Source organism: Salvelinus fontinalis, chromosome 41, assembly GCF_029448725.1.
Source record: "Salvelinus fontinalis isolate EN_2023a chromosome 41, ASM2944872v1, whole genome shotgun sequence".
NCBI lineage: Eukaryota > Metazoa > Chordata > Actinopteri > Salmoniformes > Salmonidae > Salvelinus > Salvelinus fontinalis.
In genome coordinates this window covers 22,174,569-22,193,009 of record NC_074705.1, presented here as the reverse complement: position 1 = coordinate 22,193,009, position 18,441 = coordinate 22,174,569, and the positions used below count along the sequence as shown (strand labels likewise).

Below are 18,441 nucleotides of genomic sequence, written 5' to 3'. Positions count from 1 at the left end.
TAAAGCGGCCTTTACTGGTTCTAACAGCAGATTTATAAAGCTTGCTACCAGCTCTTAGCAAACTGTTGAAAAAAATGGTGTTTGACCAAATACAATTGTTACGGATACAAGTATTCTGCGTGTATCCTGTGTGTATTTCTTTTCTCTCCTTCTTCCCTACTCACAGATGACCATCATCATTCCCCAATCAGTCGCTAATCAGAAGACACCTGCTCCTTTTCTCCTACCCAATCACAGTCCCTTTCCCTTGGTTTAAAAACCCTGTCAGTTGTGTTCTCTAGAGCTCAATTCTCTTTGTCAATGCCAACTGTCTGTAGATCTCTTGTTTGGTTTGCAACTACATGTCACTTTGTCCCCATCTGTGAGTATTGGTTTTGTTATGGTGTTTGAGTGTTTCTTTGATAGTGGGAAAAGGGGGTAACCAGACAGGTCGCCCGTGGGCATACACTACCCGTAGGTAAACTTTGTTAAATACACTAGTTAGAACTGGGCGGACCACCCACTGTATTTTTGGTTAGTTAGCTGTTGGTGAAGTAGGCTAGTCTAGTTTAGGGGTGTTTGTGGATACTTATTATTTCTTTCCTTGGGTCCAGCTCAGCCCCTTTTCCTGCTCCCCCCTTTACCGTGTGTTTAGAAATAAACCCTGAGTGTTTGACGGTAGATATTAATTGTCGTGGTTATTTTGTTCTCACTCTTACTTTGTCACTACTATAATTTGCATGAGTTATGTTACGGGTCCCATTACCATCCCCCCTAGACTGTCGGGCAAAAGGGATTCGTAACAATGCTATTTCTCTGTAAACAAATTAACAACACATTTTCAGCATGCTTATAGAGAAGGGCACTCAACATGTACACTAACACAAATGACTGATGATTGTTTGAAAGAAATTGATAAGAAGATTGTGGGAGCTGTACTGTTAGATTTCAGTGCAGCCTTTGATATTATTGACCCATAACCTGTTATTGAGAACTTAAGTGCTTCAACCTCAGCACTGAATCCACGATATGGCAAATAGAACTAAAGTATTTTCTTTAATGGATTGCCATTCGTAATCCCCAAATCCAGAACAAATTCAAAAAAAACATACAGTATTATATAGAGCCCTTATTGCATGGAACTTCCTTCCATCTCATATTGCTCAAATAAACAGAAAACCTGGTTTCAATAACAGAAAGTAACACCTCATGGCACAACGCCTCTCCCCTATTTGACCTAGATAGTTGTATATGTGTGCCTTTAAAAAAAAATTATGTAGTTCGGTCCTTGTCCAATGACGTTCTGTTTTGTGTGGACCCAAGGAAGAGTAGCTGCTACTTTTGCAACAGATAAATGGGGATCCTAATGAAGTACCAATACTTGTAGTAGTCCCCAGAGTGCTGTGTATAGAGGAGAGCCAAGGTAACCTACTTGGAACAGAATGGATTCCTGTATCTCCTGTCTGTCAGCTGAGCAGAGACAAACTTCAACATCACATATTAGTGACAATGGACCTGCATGGAAAGAGGGATGGAGAGAGAAATGATGAGGTCATTCTCATTTATTGCACAAAAACTGACAAGGGTAAAAGTTATTAAATCTTTATTTCAATCTCAAAGTAAGCGGTTATAAATATTCCCTATTATTTGGTTCGGAGCCTGACCCTTTTGGCTCCCCCTCAATCACGGCCCTCTTCCCCAGTGAGGGTCGTGCCTGTATGTACTCATTCTGCCCCACCCCAATGAGGTATAATAAGAACTCAAGACTGTGTACAAGATGTCTGACTGTTGTTTTCAAGGTAATCTAAGGTAATCTACTCACGCCGATTCCAGGTTGCATCCAGTTTATACGAACCATGCGCACTAGCACTCAGCGCAAGCAGCAATGAAAACATGACAGACATTGGATGAATATAAAATAACTTAGTCTGTGTGATTTAAAAAAAATTAAAATAATACTTTTGGCCTCTGCAACAATTAACTGAATAATTCAATGGGTGTTTTGTGCAAAAAGGTGATGACTAAAGTGTGTAAGAAATTTTCAAATCTGGCCGCCAATGGAAATTATTATTTCTGGGCCAGGCATCAGCTAACTGAACTGCAGTACCAAAGCAAAACTGTATACCTTTATTTATTCAAGTTAGTCTCATTGAGATAAAATCTCATGAGACCGGGTCCGACCTTGACACCAGCAGGGGGAAACAATGTTTGAGACATATCAGACATACTGTAACAACTTAGACACACCATGAAATGTGTTTAGTTTTTTTTTTTTACATACATTTCAATTAAAGAAACTTAAAGAATCAATTAAAGAATACGCGTCAAGTCGTAATGATAATCACATTTCTCAGTAACGTGAGTCAACCAAACCTATAAACTCAAAGGAAACAAGATCCTGGGGCCCCTTGCTCCCTCCTCTCAGTCATGCTGGTCTTCCAAGTCCTCCTCCTCTATTAAACCCTTCCTCGACATATCTACAATGCTCTTAGTTAAACCAGAGACTATAGAAAACGAAACTACCTTTGGTTAAACCACAGGGTTAAATGTTAGCTGACTAACATTAGCTAGTTCGCTTTCTAGCTAACTGACATTAACCTAGCTTGGCTCATCAATAGCCTGCTTTAATAACAAAAGACAAAATAACTACCTTCAATTTTGAAATCATAGTTGATTAGCTAGCTGGTTGGTTTCTCTAGTGAAAAACGAATCGAACTTACATCATCAGCCATCATTCACCATCCCCTTTCATCTTCTGTGGTCAAAAAAGTGGTAAGAGATCACTCAAGCCATGACTGGCCCAAAAACCTGACCATTTGCGTTTCAGTAGACTGCTACAGGCTATGTTCATTGGCTAGAACTTTCCTGGTATAAAAAGATAGTAAGCAGTTGCGAGAGCAAAATTGATTTTGGAGAGCAAACAGGAAAATTGGTGAGGAGATCTGTGGGGATGTCTTGAAGTATTTCTTCAAGGAAACAAAAGCCTCTGGCCTCTAAATAATTTACTGCATATGGAAATGTGGTTCTGCTCGCTTAAAGTCACACTTGCAAGCTCTCAAGTTAAATTTGTGCGCACCACGCTGGCCTGCGCTCATGTGAACCCGTCCTCTGCTTGACTACATTTCTTCTCTTTTGACTCGTTTTGACTCGTGCAATGACGTTTCATCTTGCTCGCGCCTGTTCGACTTTTGAATTGGCTATACATTTACTCAAGTTTTTCTTTTATTTTGGCAGCTACCTGTATATCTATTGTTTTTGTCAAAATTGGTCAGGATCCGTAAATTTGGTTTGGAGTCAGGACTGAGACTGGACCACTCATGAACATAACACTGTCCCTGCCAGTGACAAGCATCCCCATAAAATGATGCTGCCACCACAATACATAAATACAAAAGGGTTTCGCTGTTGTATTGGATTTTCCCTTGCCTGACACTGTGATACCTTTGGTTCACAGTCTTGAGATTAATGCCATACATTTGTTTGTAAAATTTCCACAAAGAATGTTGAATACAATTATAGTTTTTACTTTACTATTTGTCCGTGCGGTTGGTCCTTTTGACGCTTGGAATGAGACAATATATCCACAGGAAAGTATCAGTAAATAACCTTATCTAAGCATTCAGATTTCTATCACCTTAAACATGTAAACATTTGCAAGAGCTCAGCAAGTATGCATGTGGCGTGCATGTATTTTCATCTTGTGCAAACTTTGAAAAGTTGATCTATAATCTTCTGTGGATCACAGGAGTTTGGTGGCACATTATATACCTTGCATTCGAGGATTAGTTTAAGAGTTGGGGAAAACATGGCAGAGGCTGTTGAAGATTTTGCACAAGGGCCCCTCCTGACTATAAGCGCAGCAGCACAGTTGATACTGTACTGTGGATTGCCATTGTCTCATGTCAGACAGCGTCACTCCTCCACGGCTCTCGTTTCTCAATCAGTGGAGGCGGAATCGACGCGCCGACGTAAGACCAAGGTGGATCGGATTTTTTTTTTTACATTACCATGGCAATTATGCGTCACAATAGTAATATGGAATGTCCAGTCAATGAACATTTGGGGTAATAAGGCCTAGTCATTCTATAGACTTGGCCTTCCAACGCTTACATCAAATGCTTTATAACAGCATCATATCCCGTAGTAACAGTGCCATTCCAAACACAAAAACCAAGAAAATAAACTATTAATCATCTAATAATAACAAGAGAGTCATCTTAGATAGTTAATAGCCGAAGTTTGTATTTAGAAGCCTTTTGACCAGTGAGCTTTGCAGCCCAAATGACACTCATCTAACCACTAGCAAGGGCCCCAACGTCTCCTCCTGTCAACTCTCCTCTTTCGCCTCACGGTCCAAATGGCTCTACATCTCCTACGGACTGGACGAGAAGTGAATCATCTTCATCTGGGAGTGATTGTTATCCCTGAGTAGCTAGACAAGCACTTTAATAGGCTTTGACTTGTCAACAAAAATAAAATACAGCAGGATATAAAGTACCCTAATGGATGTAAGAGGATGACGCACTTCTTTTGAGCATAAAATGAAGAACAATCGGCCCAAAATTGTACGAGTAGACCTTCCCGTAGCTTAGAATGCTTAACGTATTATCTTTAAGTGATAATGCCCGAAAAGGATATATAGTCTTGACACAAATCTAGGTTTGCTACCCAAGCCAGCTGGTCGTTCTATCGGTTTGGTTGTCAGAGACGCGACCCAGTCGTTCAGTCTTTTTGTTCTGTATCTATAGACATGTCACCCAGTCATTCATTCTAAATGTTCCATTGCCATACTGGCTGGCAAAAGTCTTATCCCTTGCTTGCTAGCCAGCCAACTACAGTTAATTTACAGTCAGGTCAAACAGTGCAGCCAGAATAACAACAAAGTAGCTGAATTTGCATAAGCTGTTTTCTAGTAACATTTATGTATTTAACAATGAGCTAATGAGGCGCGATTTCACCTGGCATAGAAAATGTGCTCTCAAGTCAGAACACGATTGTTCAGAGAGCCAACACAATCACTTCAAACTGAAGCTGGCAAGACAGCAAACTAGCTGCATTTCGTTTTACCTTTTTTCAAATTGACGTCTTTGTATATATATATATATATATATATATATATATATACACACAACAAAAATTATGCTAGCCGATTTCGACTGACACGTTCATTACTATGGGGGAGCTGTTGCACGTTGGAGACAGCAAGGTTTATACATATCTCCGCTGCTGAAACGAAATGTTAGTCTAAAAGAATGTGAGAATGTCTAGATGCTTTTTATAGTGGAGATCAAGTTTACAAATTGCCTGGCTGGGCTGATGAGACAGTGGATTGCGCAGTCAGATTGAACAGAGTAAATAGGCATTTTAACGTCATAGATTTAGCCGGTGTAAACTTCTGGAATAGACACCAGCTAGAATGCGGTTTTAACCAACTAGCATTTAGGATTAGACCCACCCGTTGTATAATAGAGATAATGGTGTTTGTGAAATGCAATCAATGATTAACAGACCAGACAAACTTATCCTTTTGTTTATTGAGCAATTCAGGGTACATACATGGTGAACAAGCTTGAGTATATATCGTAAGTAGTATTAACTGTGACTACACTACTGTAAGTCCTAACTGATATCATACCTCACATTATGAAAAGAAATGTCTTGCAAGTTTGATGCTAGTGGCAATGTCACAAAAAGGTACAGAAATCAATGTCTGTAGTAGTTGGTCGTGTCATCGTCTCAGTATGTCCAGTCATGTCCGTTGTCATGTCCAGTCATGTCCGTGGTCATGTCCGTGGTCACCTCTGCAGAAACAAAAACATTCAGGATTCAGTGAGACATGTGGCTTCTAAAGCCTTCTCTGGCATTGTCACTCAATTCAAACTGACTACCAGCCGCCATCAATCTGATCTGGACTGAGGGAGTAAACTTGTGGGTAGTCTCACCAGACTCAGGCCACGCCACACGCTCCGTGAGAAAATACTACCTTTTGGAAGTGTGTAATTACGCTGTAATTAATCACTGTCACAATCAAATTCAGATAATTGTATTGGTCACATACACATATTTAGCAGATGTTATTGTAGGTATAGCGAAATGCTTGCGTGTCTATTAGTTGATGGTGCTATGAGACCAGTGTAAACATTACCAGTTGGTTAGGTTAATACTAGAACCGCCAGTGGCGTTTGATTTTGCAAGGAATAGAGCGATTTCTTAGGGGAAACCCCTCGAGTCGTACAAAATGGAATATAACGTTGCGGAAAATGTTCGTAGTTACACAATTTCATGTGTACTCGAGGCCGATCGATTAATTAGGACCGATTTCAAGTTTTCAAAACAATCGCAATCAGCATTTTTGGACTCCGATTTTATTTATTTTACCGTTATTTTACCAGGTAAGTTGACTGAGAACACGTTCTCATTTGCAGCAACGACCTGGGGAATAGTTACAGGGGAGAGGAGGGGGATGAATGAGCCAATTGTAAACTGGGGATTATTAGGTGACCATGATGGTTTGAGGGCCAGATTGGGATTTTACCCAATTTACCCGATTACATTGCATTCCACGAGGAAACTGCGTGGCAGGCTGACCACGTTACACGAGTGCAGCAAGGAGCCAAGGTAAGTTGCTAGCTAGCATTAAACGTATCTTATAAAAAACAATCAATCTTCACTAGTTAACTACACATGGTTGATGATATTACTAGGTTAACTTCTTTGGGATATGGGGCAGCATTTTCACTTTTGGATGAATAGCATGCCCAGAGTAAACTGCCTCCTACTCAGTCCCAGATGCTAATATATGCATATTATTAGTATTGGATAGGAAACGCTCTTAAGTTTCTGAAACTGTTTGAATGATGTCTGTGAGTATAACAGAACTCATATGGCAGACAAAAACCTGAGGACAAACCATTCAGAATCCACCATTCAAAAATCCAAACAGGAAGTGGGAAATCTGAGGTTTGTAGTTTTTGAACTCAGCCCTTATCGAATACACAGTGGGATATGGGTTATTTTTGCACTTCCTAAGGCTTCCACTAGATGTCAACCGTCTTTAGAACGTTGTTTCAGGCTTCTACCGTGAAGGGGGGCCGGATGAGAGCTGTTTGACTAAGGGGTCTGGCAGTAGCCTCGTTCTCAGTCACGCGCATTTCACATGAGGTAGCTCTCGTTCCATTGCTTTTCTACAGACAATGGAATTCTCTGGTTGGAACATTAATGATAAAAACATCCTAAAGATTGATTCTATACTTAGTTTGACAAGTTTCTACGACCTGTAATAACTTTTCGTCCGACTGGACCTGAACCCGCGTTTGGATTTGTTTACCAAACGCCCTAACAAAAGAAGCTATTTGGACATAGATGGACTTTATGGAACAAATCAAACATTTATTGTCAAACTGGGATTCCTCGGAGTGCATTCTGATGAAGATCATCAAAAGTAAGTGAATATTTATAATGCTATTTCTGACTCATGTTGACGGTGCAACACGGCGGATATTTCTTTTGGCTGTTTTGGGCTCTGAGCGCCATACTCAGATTATGCTTTTTGCGTTAATTTTTTTTAAAAATCTAACAGCGGTTGCATTAAGGAGAAGTTTATCTATATTTCCATGTTTAATACTTGTATTTTCATCAACATTTATAATGAGTATTTCTGTAAATTCATGTGGCTATCTGCAAAATCACTGCATGTTTTGGAACTACTGAACGTAACACGCCAATGTAAAATGAGATTTTTGGATATAAATATGAACTTTACCGAACAAAACATACATGTATTGTGTAACATGAAGTACTATGAGTGTCATCTGATGAAGATCAAAGGTTAGTGATTCATTTTCTCTATTTGTGCTTTTTGTTTTTTGCTTTTTATTTGGGTTTTTCTGTGATTTGGTGGTGACCTAACATAATCGCTTGTGGAGCTTTCGTTGTAAAGCATTTTTAAAATCAGACACTGTGGCTGGATTATCGAGAATTTTATCTTTAAAATGGTGCATAATACTTGTATGTTTGAGAAATTTGATTTATGAGATTTCTGTTGATTTGTATTTGGCGCCCTGCAATTTCATTGGATGTTGGCGAGGAACCCCAGTCCGAGACAGGTTAACTAGCTTGTCCTGAGTTGCATATAATCAATGCGGTGCCTGTTAATTTATAATCGAATCACAGCCTACTTTGCCAAACGGGGGTTGATTTAACAAAAACGCATTCGTGAAAAAAGCACAATCGTTGCACAAATTTACATGAAAAATGTTGAGTTGGTAGTAAAATAGTGAACTATTCCTTTTAAAAAAAGGTCCAATGCAGCCATTTTTTCTCTCAATATTAAACAATTTCTGGATAACCAATTTAAGCATCTTAAATGTGATTATTTTTGACCATTTTGATTGAAAAACTAAAATAGCTTCTTAGCAAAAAGAGTATTTTCACTAGCGACAATCATTTTTATTCTAGGACTGTGTGAATGGTCTGAATAGGGAGTGGGAAACAGAAAAATAGATGTTATTGGTAGAGAGGTTTGGATGATGTCACCAGGAAGGCCAAAACTCCATCCCACCTTTTATAGGCTGAAATTTCAGGCGGTCGTTTCAAATAGCTTACACTAAAAGTACATTATCATAATTTTCACAGTATTAGTCAGAGTGGAATACATACACATGCATTCTTAAGAAAAATATAATTGAAAAGGTTTACAAAATTTAGAAATTAAGGGTTAGGGTTAACAATGTTAATTTAGCATTAACAAAATACATTAATCTTAACTTTGAAACTGACTTACCTCTTTTACCTAGGAATTGGCTAGTATGTCCGCGGGCGCTTGTGGGACTCCTCCCTTGGTTCCCTGGGCGGGTCAGCCAGCATCACCTTCATCCTCACTCCGTTCACCATTTTACCATGCAAGGCAGCCATAGCGTCGCCCGCACTCTCTTTCTCTGCGTACTTCATGTAGCCTACGTTCCTCCCAGGCACGAGGTGCACCTCCACAAGGGAACCAAATCGACTGCAGAAAGAACCATCAGTAAGCACTTCATTAGGCCTGATTGCTTAGAAAACATGAAATAGTTTGTTAACCATCAGGTAACTAAATATTGTATGAATTTATGAACAGTATTCAGTGTGTGTGTGCGTGTATGTTTAATCCATGTACAGTTGTGACCTCGTCCCCAGATTAATTTCTACCGCCTCCAGAGCCTGGAAACAGTGTGTGATTCTCTGCGACTAAGGGAGCAAGGTTCCAAAGTCTAGGTGAGAGAGCCTCCTAAAGTAAGCCTTGACCGAGCCAGAACGGCCCATGGAGACAGGAGCCTAAGCCCTGTAGCGTGAAGCAGCTTGACGTACAATTACACGCCCTGGACAGGACAATAGTCTGTCGCAGGGTCTTACCCCAAATTACCCCCAATCCATCTCCTTAATGCTCAGTGCCTGATACTGATTTACTTTAGATTTTGACCCCCCCCCCCCCCCTCCCCACCCCCACTTTGTTCAGGGACACATTATTCCATTTCTGTTAGTCACATGTCTGTGGAACTTGTTCAGTTTGTCTCAGTTGTTGAATCACCACCCCAGACCATGACGGACCCTCCACCTCCAAAATTGATCCCACTCCAGAGTACAGGCCTTAGTGTAATGCTCATTCCTTCGACGATAAACGCAATCTGACCATCACCCTTGGTGAGACAAAACTCTGACTCGTCAGTGAAGAGCACTTTTTGACAGTCCTGTCTGGTCCAGCAACGGTGGGTTTGTGCCCATAGGCGACGTTGTTGCCGGTGATGTAAGGCAGGTCCTCACCAGACAACAGGCCTACAAGCCCTCAGTCCAGTCGCTCTCAGACTATTGCGGACAGTCTGAGCACTGATGGAGGGATTGTGTGGTCCTGGTGTAACTCGGGCAGTTGTTGCCATCCTGTACCTGTCCTGTATGTGTGATGTTCGGATGTACCGATCCTGTGCAGGTGCTGTTACACGTGGTCTGCCACTACAAGGACGAGCCGCTGTCTGTCCTGTCTCCCTGTAGCGTTGTCTTAGGCGTCTCACAATACGGACATTGCCATTTATTAGCCTGGCCACATCTGCAGTCCTCATGCCTCCTTGCAGCATGCCGAAGGCACGTTGACGCTGATGAGTAGGGACCCTGGGCATCATTCTTTGTGTTTTTCAGAGTCAGTAGAAAGGCCTCTTTAGTGTCCTAAGTTTTCATAACTGTGACCTTAATTGCCTACCGTCTGTAATCTGTTAGTGTCTTATTGACCGTTCCACAGGTGCATGTTCATTAATTGTTTATGGTTCATTGAACAAGCATGGAAAACAGTGTTTAAACCATTTACAAATGAAGATCTGTGAAGTTATTTGGATTGTTACGAATTATCTTTGAAAGACAGGGTCCTGAAAAATACATATCAGCAAAAAAAGACACCTCCCTTTTTCAGGAAAGTATTCAGACCACTTGACCTTTTCCCCATAATGGCAAAGCAAAAGCAGGTTGAGTTTTTCAAAAGTATTAAAAATAGAAAAATTTATATCACATTTACATAAGTATTCAGACCCTTTACTCAGTACATTGTTGAAGCACCTTTGGCAGCGATTACATCCTTGAGTATTACACTACAAGTTTGGCACACCTGTATTTGGAGAGTTTCTCCCATTCTTCTCTATAGATCCTCTCAAGCTCTGTCAGGTTGGATTGAGTGCATCGCTGCTAAGCTATTTTCAGGTCTCTCTAAAGATGTTCATTTGGGTTCAATTCCGTGCACTGGCTGGGCCACTCAAGGACATTCAGACTTGTCCTGAAGCCACTCCTAAGCTGTGTGCTTAGGGTTGTTGTCCTGTTGGAAGGTGAACATTTGCCAGTCTGAGGTCCTGAGCGCTCTAGAGCAGGTTTTCATCAAGGAGCTTTCTGTACTTTGCGCCATTCATCTTTCCCTCGATCCTGACTAGTCTCCCAGTCCCTGCTGCTGAAAAACATCCCCACAGCATGATGCTGCCACCACCATGCTTCACCGTAGGGATGGTGCCAGGTTTCCTCCAGACGTGACGCTTGGCATTCAGGCCAAAGAGTTCAATTGTGGTTTCATCAGACCAGAGGACCTTGTTTTCGCTTCTTATTATGGGGTATTGTGTGTAGATTGATGAGGATTTGTAAAAATTTATATCCATTTTAAAATAATGCTGTAGCGTAACAATGTGGAAAAAGTCAAGTGGTCTGAATATTTTCCGAAAAGTACTGTACATTTTATTTGATTAACTTGAAGGTTTACAAATATTAAAATAATGTTGATAAGCAGCAATTTATAAGACCTTCAAGTAACGTGTTATCAGAACAAGGACTCATTGGGATTGTGAACTGAAGGACTCAGTTTAGCTATTTTAAGTTCGTCCATACCAGAAGACATCTTCCAGGACGTCCATGGGAAGAGGTGCAGGGCTGAAGACCACAAAGAGACGCTCCTTAACCCGGCTATCTGGGGGTGCCAGGTTCTTCAGAGAGGGAAGTGATACATCTGTCTGGACGCGGGGCATCGGAGAGGCTGTGCGGTAACCCTGAGACACATCACATCAAGAGATTAACAGAGTACCCATGCGCACACCAACATCCTAAAAGCAAATTATTGAACATCTACGATCTAGAAAAAAAAATGTTAATCCATGAAAAGTTTATTTGGAAAGGTTGTGAGCTCCTCTGGCGATCTATGCCAATCTTGATACTAGAATAACTGCTAAGTGCAAGTACATTCAAACACGGTTTCCATTATGAAACAAACACTGTTACTTACTGTATTCATCTTCATCAGTTGCTGGCTGGTGGTAGGACCATTCCACACCATTGACATCATCTGAGCAGCAACCAGCTGCATTGCCATCTTCCCGACAGGACTAACAAAAGGACATGACAATATTCTTACAATGGTGACCCAGTAGAGTTGTTTTTAATATCTTTCAGCATTTCTCGAAAGGACGGGTAGAGACAGTGACAACCACATCAAGTAGACATCCAATTTGATGCATTCATTCTATCGATAAAAACACTTGTTCTTGTGAGTACTGCTACATCTAGGGAAACTGGTTCTGAGAGAAATTAAGCTGCGTGTATCCAATTGTAGTTAATACTATTAACAATCATTTAAAACATGCTTTTCATTGAAAAACAATGCAGTGGGTGCAATAAAATAAATAAAAACGAGACAGACAAAATGAGACCAACTGTGTTTTGTCAGCCACTGACAGCCACTGTTCAAGACTGTCAAAATTCAACTTCAAATTCGATAAATCAAAAGCAATGCTTCATTTTGCCATTTAATTTTCCTCATATCGTTTTCAACCTGTTGATTGTCAAACACAGTGGGCAGGTTTTTGGTAATGTGTTTCGGGCATGCTAGCTGTATGATAGTGTTTTAAGGCCGTACCGGCAACAACAGCCAGTGTAAGACCCCACAGAAGAAGAACAGACAATGTTTGCGAGGACTTTGCGGGAGGGGACTATAAAGCTCAGTGGAGGGGACACGGGGAGATACTAGTAGCTAGCTAATATGGCCAATCGGTTATTATACACTGAGTGTACAAAACATTAGGAACACCTTCCTAATATTGAGTTGCACCCCCCCTTTTGCCCCCAGGATAGCCTCAATTAGTCTGGGAATTGACTCCACAAGGTGTCGAAAGCATTCCACAGGGATGCTGGCCTATTTTGACTACAATGCATCCAAGGGAAGGAACCAAGTATCCGGGTAGGCTGCAACCTGTTCAGAATGAGTCTGACGTCATCAGATACTTTCCAAGTCAATGCCTGGAGGTCTGTAAGACTTGATATCGACCTCAAGACATGTGTTAAGGGGACCTGTAGTAGTTTTACTACACAATGTGTCTTACACCATTGTAGTGGTGAGAGCTATAAAATAGACTCCCTCATACCTATTTTATCCACGGAGGAGCTAACCTCACGATGGAAGTACTCTATAAGCACCGAACCCAGTCGTATGCGGTGTGATCATGGTTCATGACTTCTAATAGCTTTCCTCCTGAATGGAGGGTTCTATTTATTAGTGGCATGTGAGTTAACCATCAGAAGAGTGTTCTGGAGATTCCCTTACATGTGTTGCAATCTGAGTTACTACCAACTCCTCTGTCACTTATCAATAGCAAATTATTTTGGGAGGTGTGAATGGAATTTATATGTTTAAATTAATGATTAGAATATTCCACCCTGAAACCATATAATTGTATGAAATTGATTAGAATCATAAATTTAATTGATTAGAATCATAAATTTAATTGATTAGAATCATAAATTATTATTAATGATGTGTGTAGTCTTAGTCAGTAAAATAATAAATGTGTGTAGTTTTAGTCAGAATTAGTGTAAAACAATATACCTGTCCAATATGTCTCTATATTATCTTAAACACAGACCTTGGTTAGGGGCCACAGAGATTTGGGAAAGGTCAGGGAGTACTTCTCACGGTCCCTAATCGTTGTCGGCTGGGTATTGATAAAGTATGTGCGTAGGATACCTACTGTTCTTATGTATGTATGTGCGTATGATATCTACTGTTTGTGTGGAAGTATGTGCGCCGCTATAAAATGGATGTCTTTGTATTGTGGACTTCAGAACGTTCTTCTGAATAAACATTTCACTATTGTAGGCTGGGCCTGTGTCTGTTTTCATTTCAACCAGTATCTTACAAATTCTGGGTCCAGACTGAGTAGTTAATTGAAGTTCAGTTTATGAACATTGAGAACATAATTCTCTTAACAGAGGTCTCTAACCCTCTTACTGATTGGGGCTGGACTGACTGTGCTGGCATTGGTACTTGTACTCAAGAGGACCAGTTATCCTACCAATTTATTCTGAAATTTTATCCTACCGGAACACATGATTAGAACATTTTACTAGTTGCATTGCATACTAGTTGAACCTACACATGGCAAGGAATGGTTATTTTTGTTGGAGGTGGAAAGTCCTTTGGACTTCTTTTATGACCAGTGTGGTACACCTCAGTGATATCTTAGATGTGTTCTAAGGTTATCCCCGTCGAGAGGCTTGTCCGCTCCTCTCTGTTCAAATGGGGAAGTTTAAAACTAGGTTTGATTTCTGCTCTGGCGGCCTCGCACAGTGTTGCACGTAGTCTCGACCCCGCCAGCAGCCTCGATGAAACTCATCATGGGTCTGGGCTAGTATTACCCCCTTTGTGTCTCGGGAGCTCCCCACCAGCGGTTGGTGTTGGTATCTGAGGCACAAACGAAAAGTTTGGACGAGTTGTCAGCGACCGCGTTATTAAATTGGCTGTAAGCTTCCAACCAAATCCTCTGGTGTTTGTGCTTCAAAAAGCTCAGTGGCTGTCGAGGCCCCTCAGTCACCACAGCGTCCGTATGTGGCAACCTCTTCAGTACCTGCGAACTGAGACAAGGAAATCTGTCTGTGATCGTGTTTCACCAGTGGGAGTCATCGGGTCAGTTGCGGGACTGAGACCATTAGTGTCATTGTAAGGGGTGACAGTCCCCCACAAAGCGGAAGATGTATCCTCGGAAGCAGAGTACACTCCGCTCATCGATGTTTTTCTTGCTGAGACGGCCGCAGTGCTTGCGGAAGTGTCTGAAGGGCGAGAGAAGTGGATCTCAACTACAGTTTTGCACGACTTCGAGGGGGTAAGTTGCTCATTCACGAAAATAATGGTCAATCAGGTTTGCTGATGGAATGTGTCGAGACCTGGTAATATCTCCTTGGATCGGATTCTGCACCAAGAGGTTTCGAAAGGTCTTTTTCCCAAGATGTGCTTTTGACAGATACCCCTCTCGTGGATGACTGTTGCAGCTAGCGTTAGGGGAAGACAGTGTGGTCAGTGGAGAAGGCACTGACCTGTGACCATACGTGGTTGGTTTTCCAATCCATCAGTGGGCGTAAACAATCCATCAAGTGTGCACCGAGTAGTAGGGGTTCCGATTCAAGGCTGGTAACATACACAGGTTGAATGAGCGATACGTCCTGGAAGTGTAGTTTTAGCATGACTATCAATGTGAGAGGCGAGATAGTCTGAGTGAAACCTCGAAGTGTATTGTCGCATCGTTCCCTTTATAACCATTGTTTAGTTGGCTTCAAAGCCCTTTAGAGATCTCTCAAACATTGTTCTATGATGAGCTATATTGTCGAGCCCAAATCAATTAGCGCATGACAGGATAAGCAGTCCTTCAGGACTGTTTCCAGGTATGGCCGTTTTCAGTTGCATTTAATGGACATATTCTCAATGACGTGATGTTCCGTTTCTGTTCATGGTGAAAGCAAATTGACTTCTCGGATTTGAGTGGGCTTGGCTTTTGACCTCATTCTTCGCATCCTTTGTGTCAGAGTCTATAGACAAAGCCTGTGAGCTTGTTTCTTGATCGAACGAGCCCTGGATAGGGTCTCGAGTGAGAGAGGGAGAAATACGATTTTTAACGTCCTTGCTAAGGGTGTTAATTCCTGTGGACCTGTTGTCTGGCAATTCCCCGTCTAGCCCTTGTGTCTGATCTTTTTCCCCTTTTCCAAAATGTGTCTCGCTTTAGGTTCTTCACATAGTAGAACTTCTAGGGAACATTCGTCACGTTTTGGTCATACTCAAACCTTTTGTTACCCGTGTGCTCTGACACTGTGTGGGTTGGGTGCAGGAACGTAGCGATCAGGTCGATTGTAGCGGTAGTCGTTTTGATAGCGACATACTTTAGTTATTTCGACCGCGGAGGGTATTGGTATCGTGGCAGAAACCGTTGTTGTGCAGCATCTCTCGACGCTACAATATCTGATAATGCACCCTCTAATTGGAGTGTGTGCTCATGGTCAAACTCTAAAACCAAGATGTCAGAGCTCTTAGCATTGCGTGCTTTTGATGCCTCAAAAGCTGTGCTTGCAAGCTCTCTGAGTTGTAAGATTGGCAAGCCAACGTGGGCTGTACGGCCCAAGTAGGTAATATAGGTGGGATACATGTTCGACAAACATTTGTTTGAATGGTAACAGCTCTTCCATTCCTGTTTCAGGGAGTAGACCAAAGTAAGCTGAATGAAGCCTATGATAGTAAGCTTGTGGGTGTTCATTCCGAGCTTATTTGACAGTGTTAGCCAGGGAGCTGTCGTGTTTGTGAGTCACAGAACCACTGAATTCTAATTTCAAAGCTGTGGCAAGTTTAGTGTAATCATTTTGCACGTGTTGCTGTTGTACATGAATTAACCTTGTCACGTGTCTTTTTGATGTTCGCTTCAACAGGTAAAGCCTGTCAGAAACCGTAGCGTTCAGGTAGCGTCCTCTATGTCAGCTAGGAACGTCTGTGTTGTTTGGCTGACCTGGAACTGGGTCAAAGGTGGGAAAGTTTTAGACGAGTTTGTCAAGGCGTTCCATGCCAAGCGGGCGGAGAGGGTTAGCTTCATCCTGTGGGGAAATTGGGGCCGAAAGGCCAAAAGGAGAAGCCAAGCTTTGACTTTGTTGGCGAAGAAGCGCCATATCACTCTTTACCTGAATGGCCAAGAGGAGAAGACTAAGGGACACACGAGGGAGGCAAAGTCTGAAACCTATCATCTTTACTCCATTGAGTACCGAGCTCCGGTTGCTTGGTTGGGTAGTCACACTGTAGCGCATGACCGTTCTGAAATTCCACCAGATGGTACCTAAGAGTGTGGAATTCTGCTGCATAGCAGAGTACACTTAATTGCTTAGAGTACTGATTTCAGACACCTGAGTGTCGCACTTGCTCCGCTTGGCCTCATACTTATGCGTCATTGTTTGCAGATGGAGGCCTTGAGTACGGAGCGAGAGATTCAGTGATGAGATTTCCTCCGCTTGTTTAGAAATCAATATTTCCATCTTCATCACCGGAGTTCTCTCATCATTCATTTGATCAGCGACTTCAATGAGTTCTGCTGATTTGGCATCCAACTTAGTCACTGTGTTCATTAACTTCTTGAGAATACAGGGGGTGCTGTTTCGCATTAGCATAATTGCCTCTACAGATTAAACTGCCTCTTATTCAATTATTGCTGTTACTATATGCATATAACCATATGCCATTGGATAGAAAACAAGCTATGGTTTCTAAAACCGTTCCAATTTTGTCTCTGAGTCAAACACAGGTCATTTCACAGCACTTTCCCTGAGCCAGAAGAAGATTGCAAGATGTGTATGCTCGCTTCAAAGCTCTGCCTATATATGGTCACGCGACCTATGACCCGAAACACACTTCCTTCTTCTTCCTCTGGGTGTCTGGAAGACGTCAGAGGAGAAATTTTTTGTTTATCTTGTACTGACGTGAAATAAGACCTATTTCTTTAGCGTGACCGACAACTTCCGGTTTCTGAGATGCGCGTTTTCAGAGGTGCCATTGTCTTTTGTTATGCTGACGTTACGGATGAAAACTATCTCCGTGTCGAAGTTTGTTTGATACATGTGACCATATCACCGTAATGTATGTTTTTTCAATATAGTTTAATCAGATTATTAGAATTTTTTCGGGAGTTTTGCCGTGTTCCGTTCTTTGAGTTTTTTAACTTTGGACATGGACCGTGCCAGTCGACCAGTACCCAGGCTAAATGAAGAGGGGAGGTTGCCATTGTGAATGGATTGAACGACTCATCAGGACTAAGGACACCTTGATCAACATTCTGATGAAAGACCAGCAATAGTAAGACCCAATTTACGATGTTATTTCATATATCTGTCGTGCATGTGAACTGGTCGGGCGCGTCCAGCCGGTTCTGGCTGGCCTGGTTATGCTAATTTAGCGATACATTTTGTTTTCGCTATAAAACATTTAAAAAATCTGAAATATTGTTTGGATTCACCAGATGTTGGGCTTTCAATGTCTGTACGCTGTGTATTTTTTCTGAAATGTTTTAAGACAAGTAATTAGTTATATAACGTTGGTCTCTGTAATTGTTCTAGCTGCATCAGCACTATATCAGATTGCAGCTGCAATGTAGAACTGTGATTTATACCTGAAAAATGCACATTTAAAAAAAAAAAACTATGCTATACCATAAATATGTTATCAGACTGTCATCTTATGAATTTGTTTGTTAGTTAGTGGCTATCAATATCTTAGTTTAGCCGAATTGGTGATAGCACCTGATGGAGTAAGAAACTGTTGGAGTAAGAAAATGGTGTCATTTTGCTAACGTGTTTAGCTAATAGATTTACATATTGTGTCTTCCCTGTAAAACATTTAAAAAATCTGAAATGGTGGTTTTATTCACAAGATCTGTGTCTTTCATTGGGTGTCTTGGACTTGTGATTTAATGATATTTAGATGCTACTATTTAATTGTGACGCTATGCTAGCGATGCTAATCAGTGTGGGGGGTGTGGGGGGTGCTCCCGGATCCGGGTTAGGTACTCTGTAGAGGTTAACCTCTCTGGGATATGTGGGGCGCTAGCCCACCTGGCTAAAATCCAGTGAATATGCAGAGCGCCAAATTCAAATAAATTACTATAAAAATTAAACTTT

General features: G+C 41.5%; 1 protein-coding gene across 6 annotated transcripts in view; it reads right to left on the bottom strand.

The window, feature by feature from the left end:
• Window positions 1-18,441, bottom strand: part of LOC129840702 (RNA-binding protein 45-like) — a 37,259-nt gene that overhangs the window by 8,844 nt on the left and 9,974 nt on the right. Inside the window, exons 7-10 of one of the 6 annotated variants that reach the window (XR_008757246.1) lie at window positions 11,756-11,855; window positions 11,365-11,522; window positions 8,762-8,983; window positions 1,412-1,494 (exon numbers count right to left, since the gene is read on the bottom strand). Coding sequence is in view for 2 of the 6 variants with exons in the window: in XM_055908785.1 (XP_055764760.1) it covers window positions 8,782-8,983; window positions 11,365-11,522; window positions 11,756-11,855 (460 nt within the window). In the remaining 4 variants the exon portion in view is untranslated. Of the gene's footprint in view, window positions 1-1,411; window positions 1,495-5,493; window positions 5,781-8,761; window positions 8,984-11,364; window positions 11,523-11,755; window positions 11,856-18,441 lie in introns of those variants that run through there. The other 5 variants (XR_008757247.1, XM_055908785.1, XM_055908786.1 and 2 more) reach the window with 5 other exon arrangements.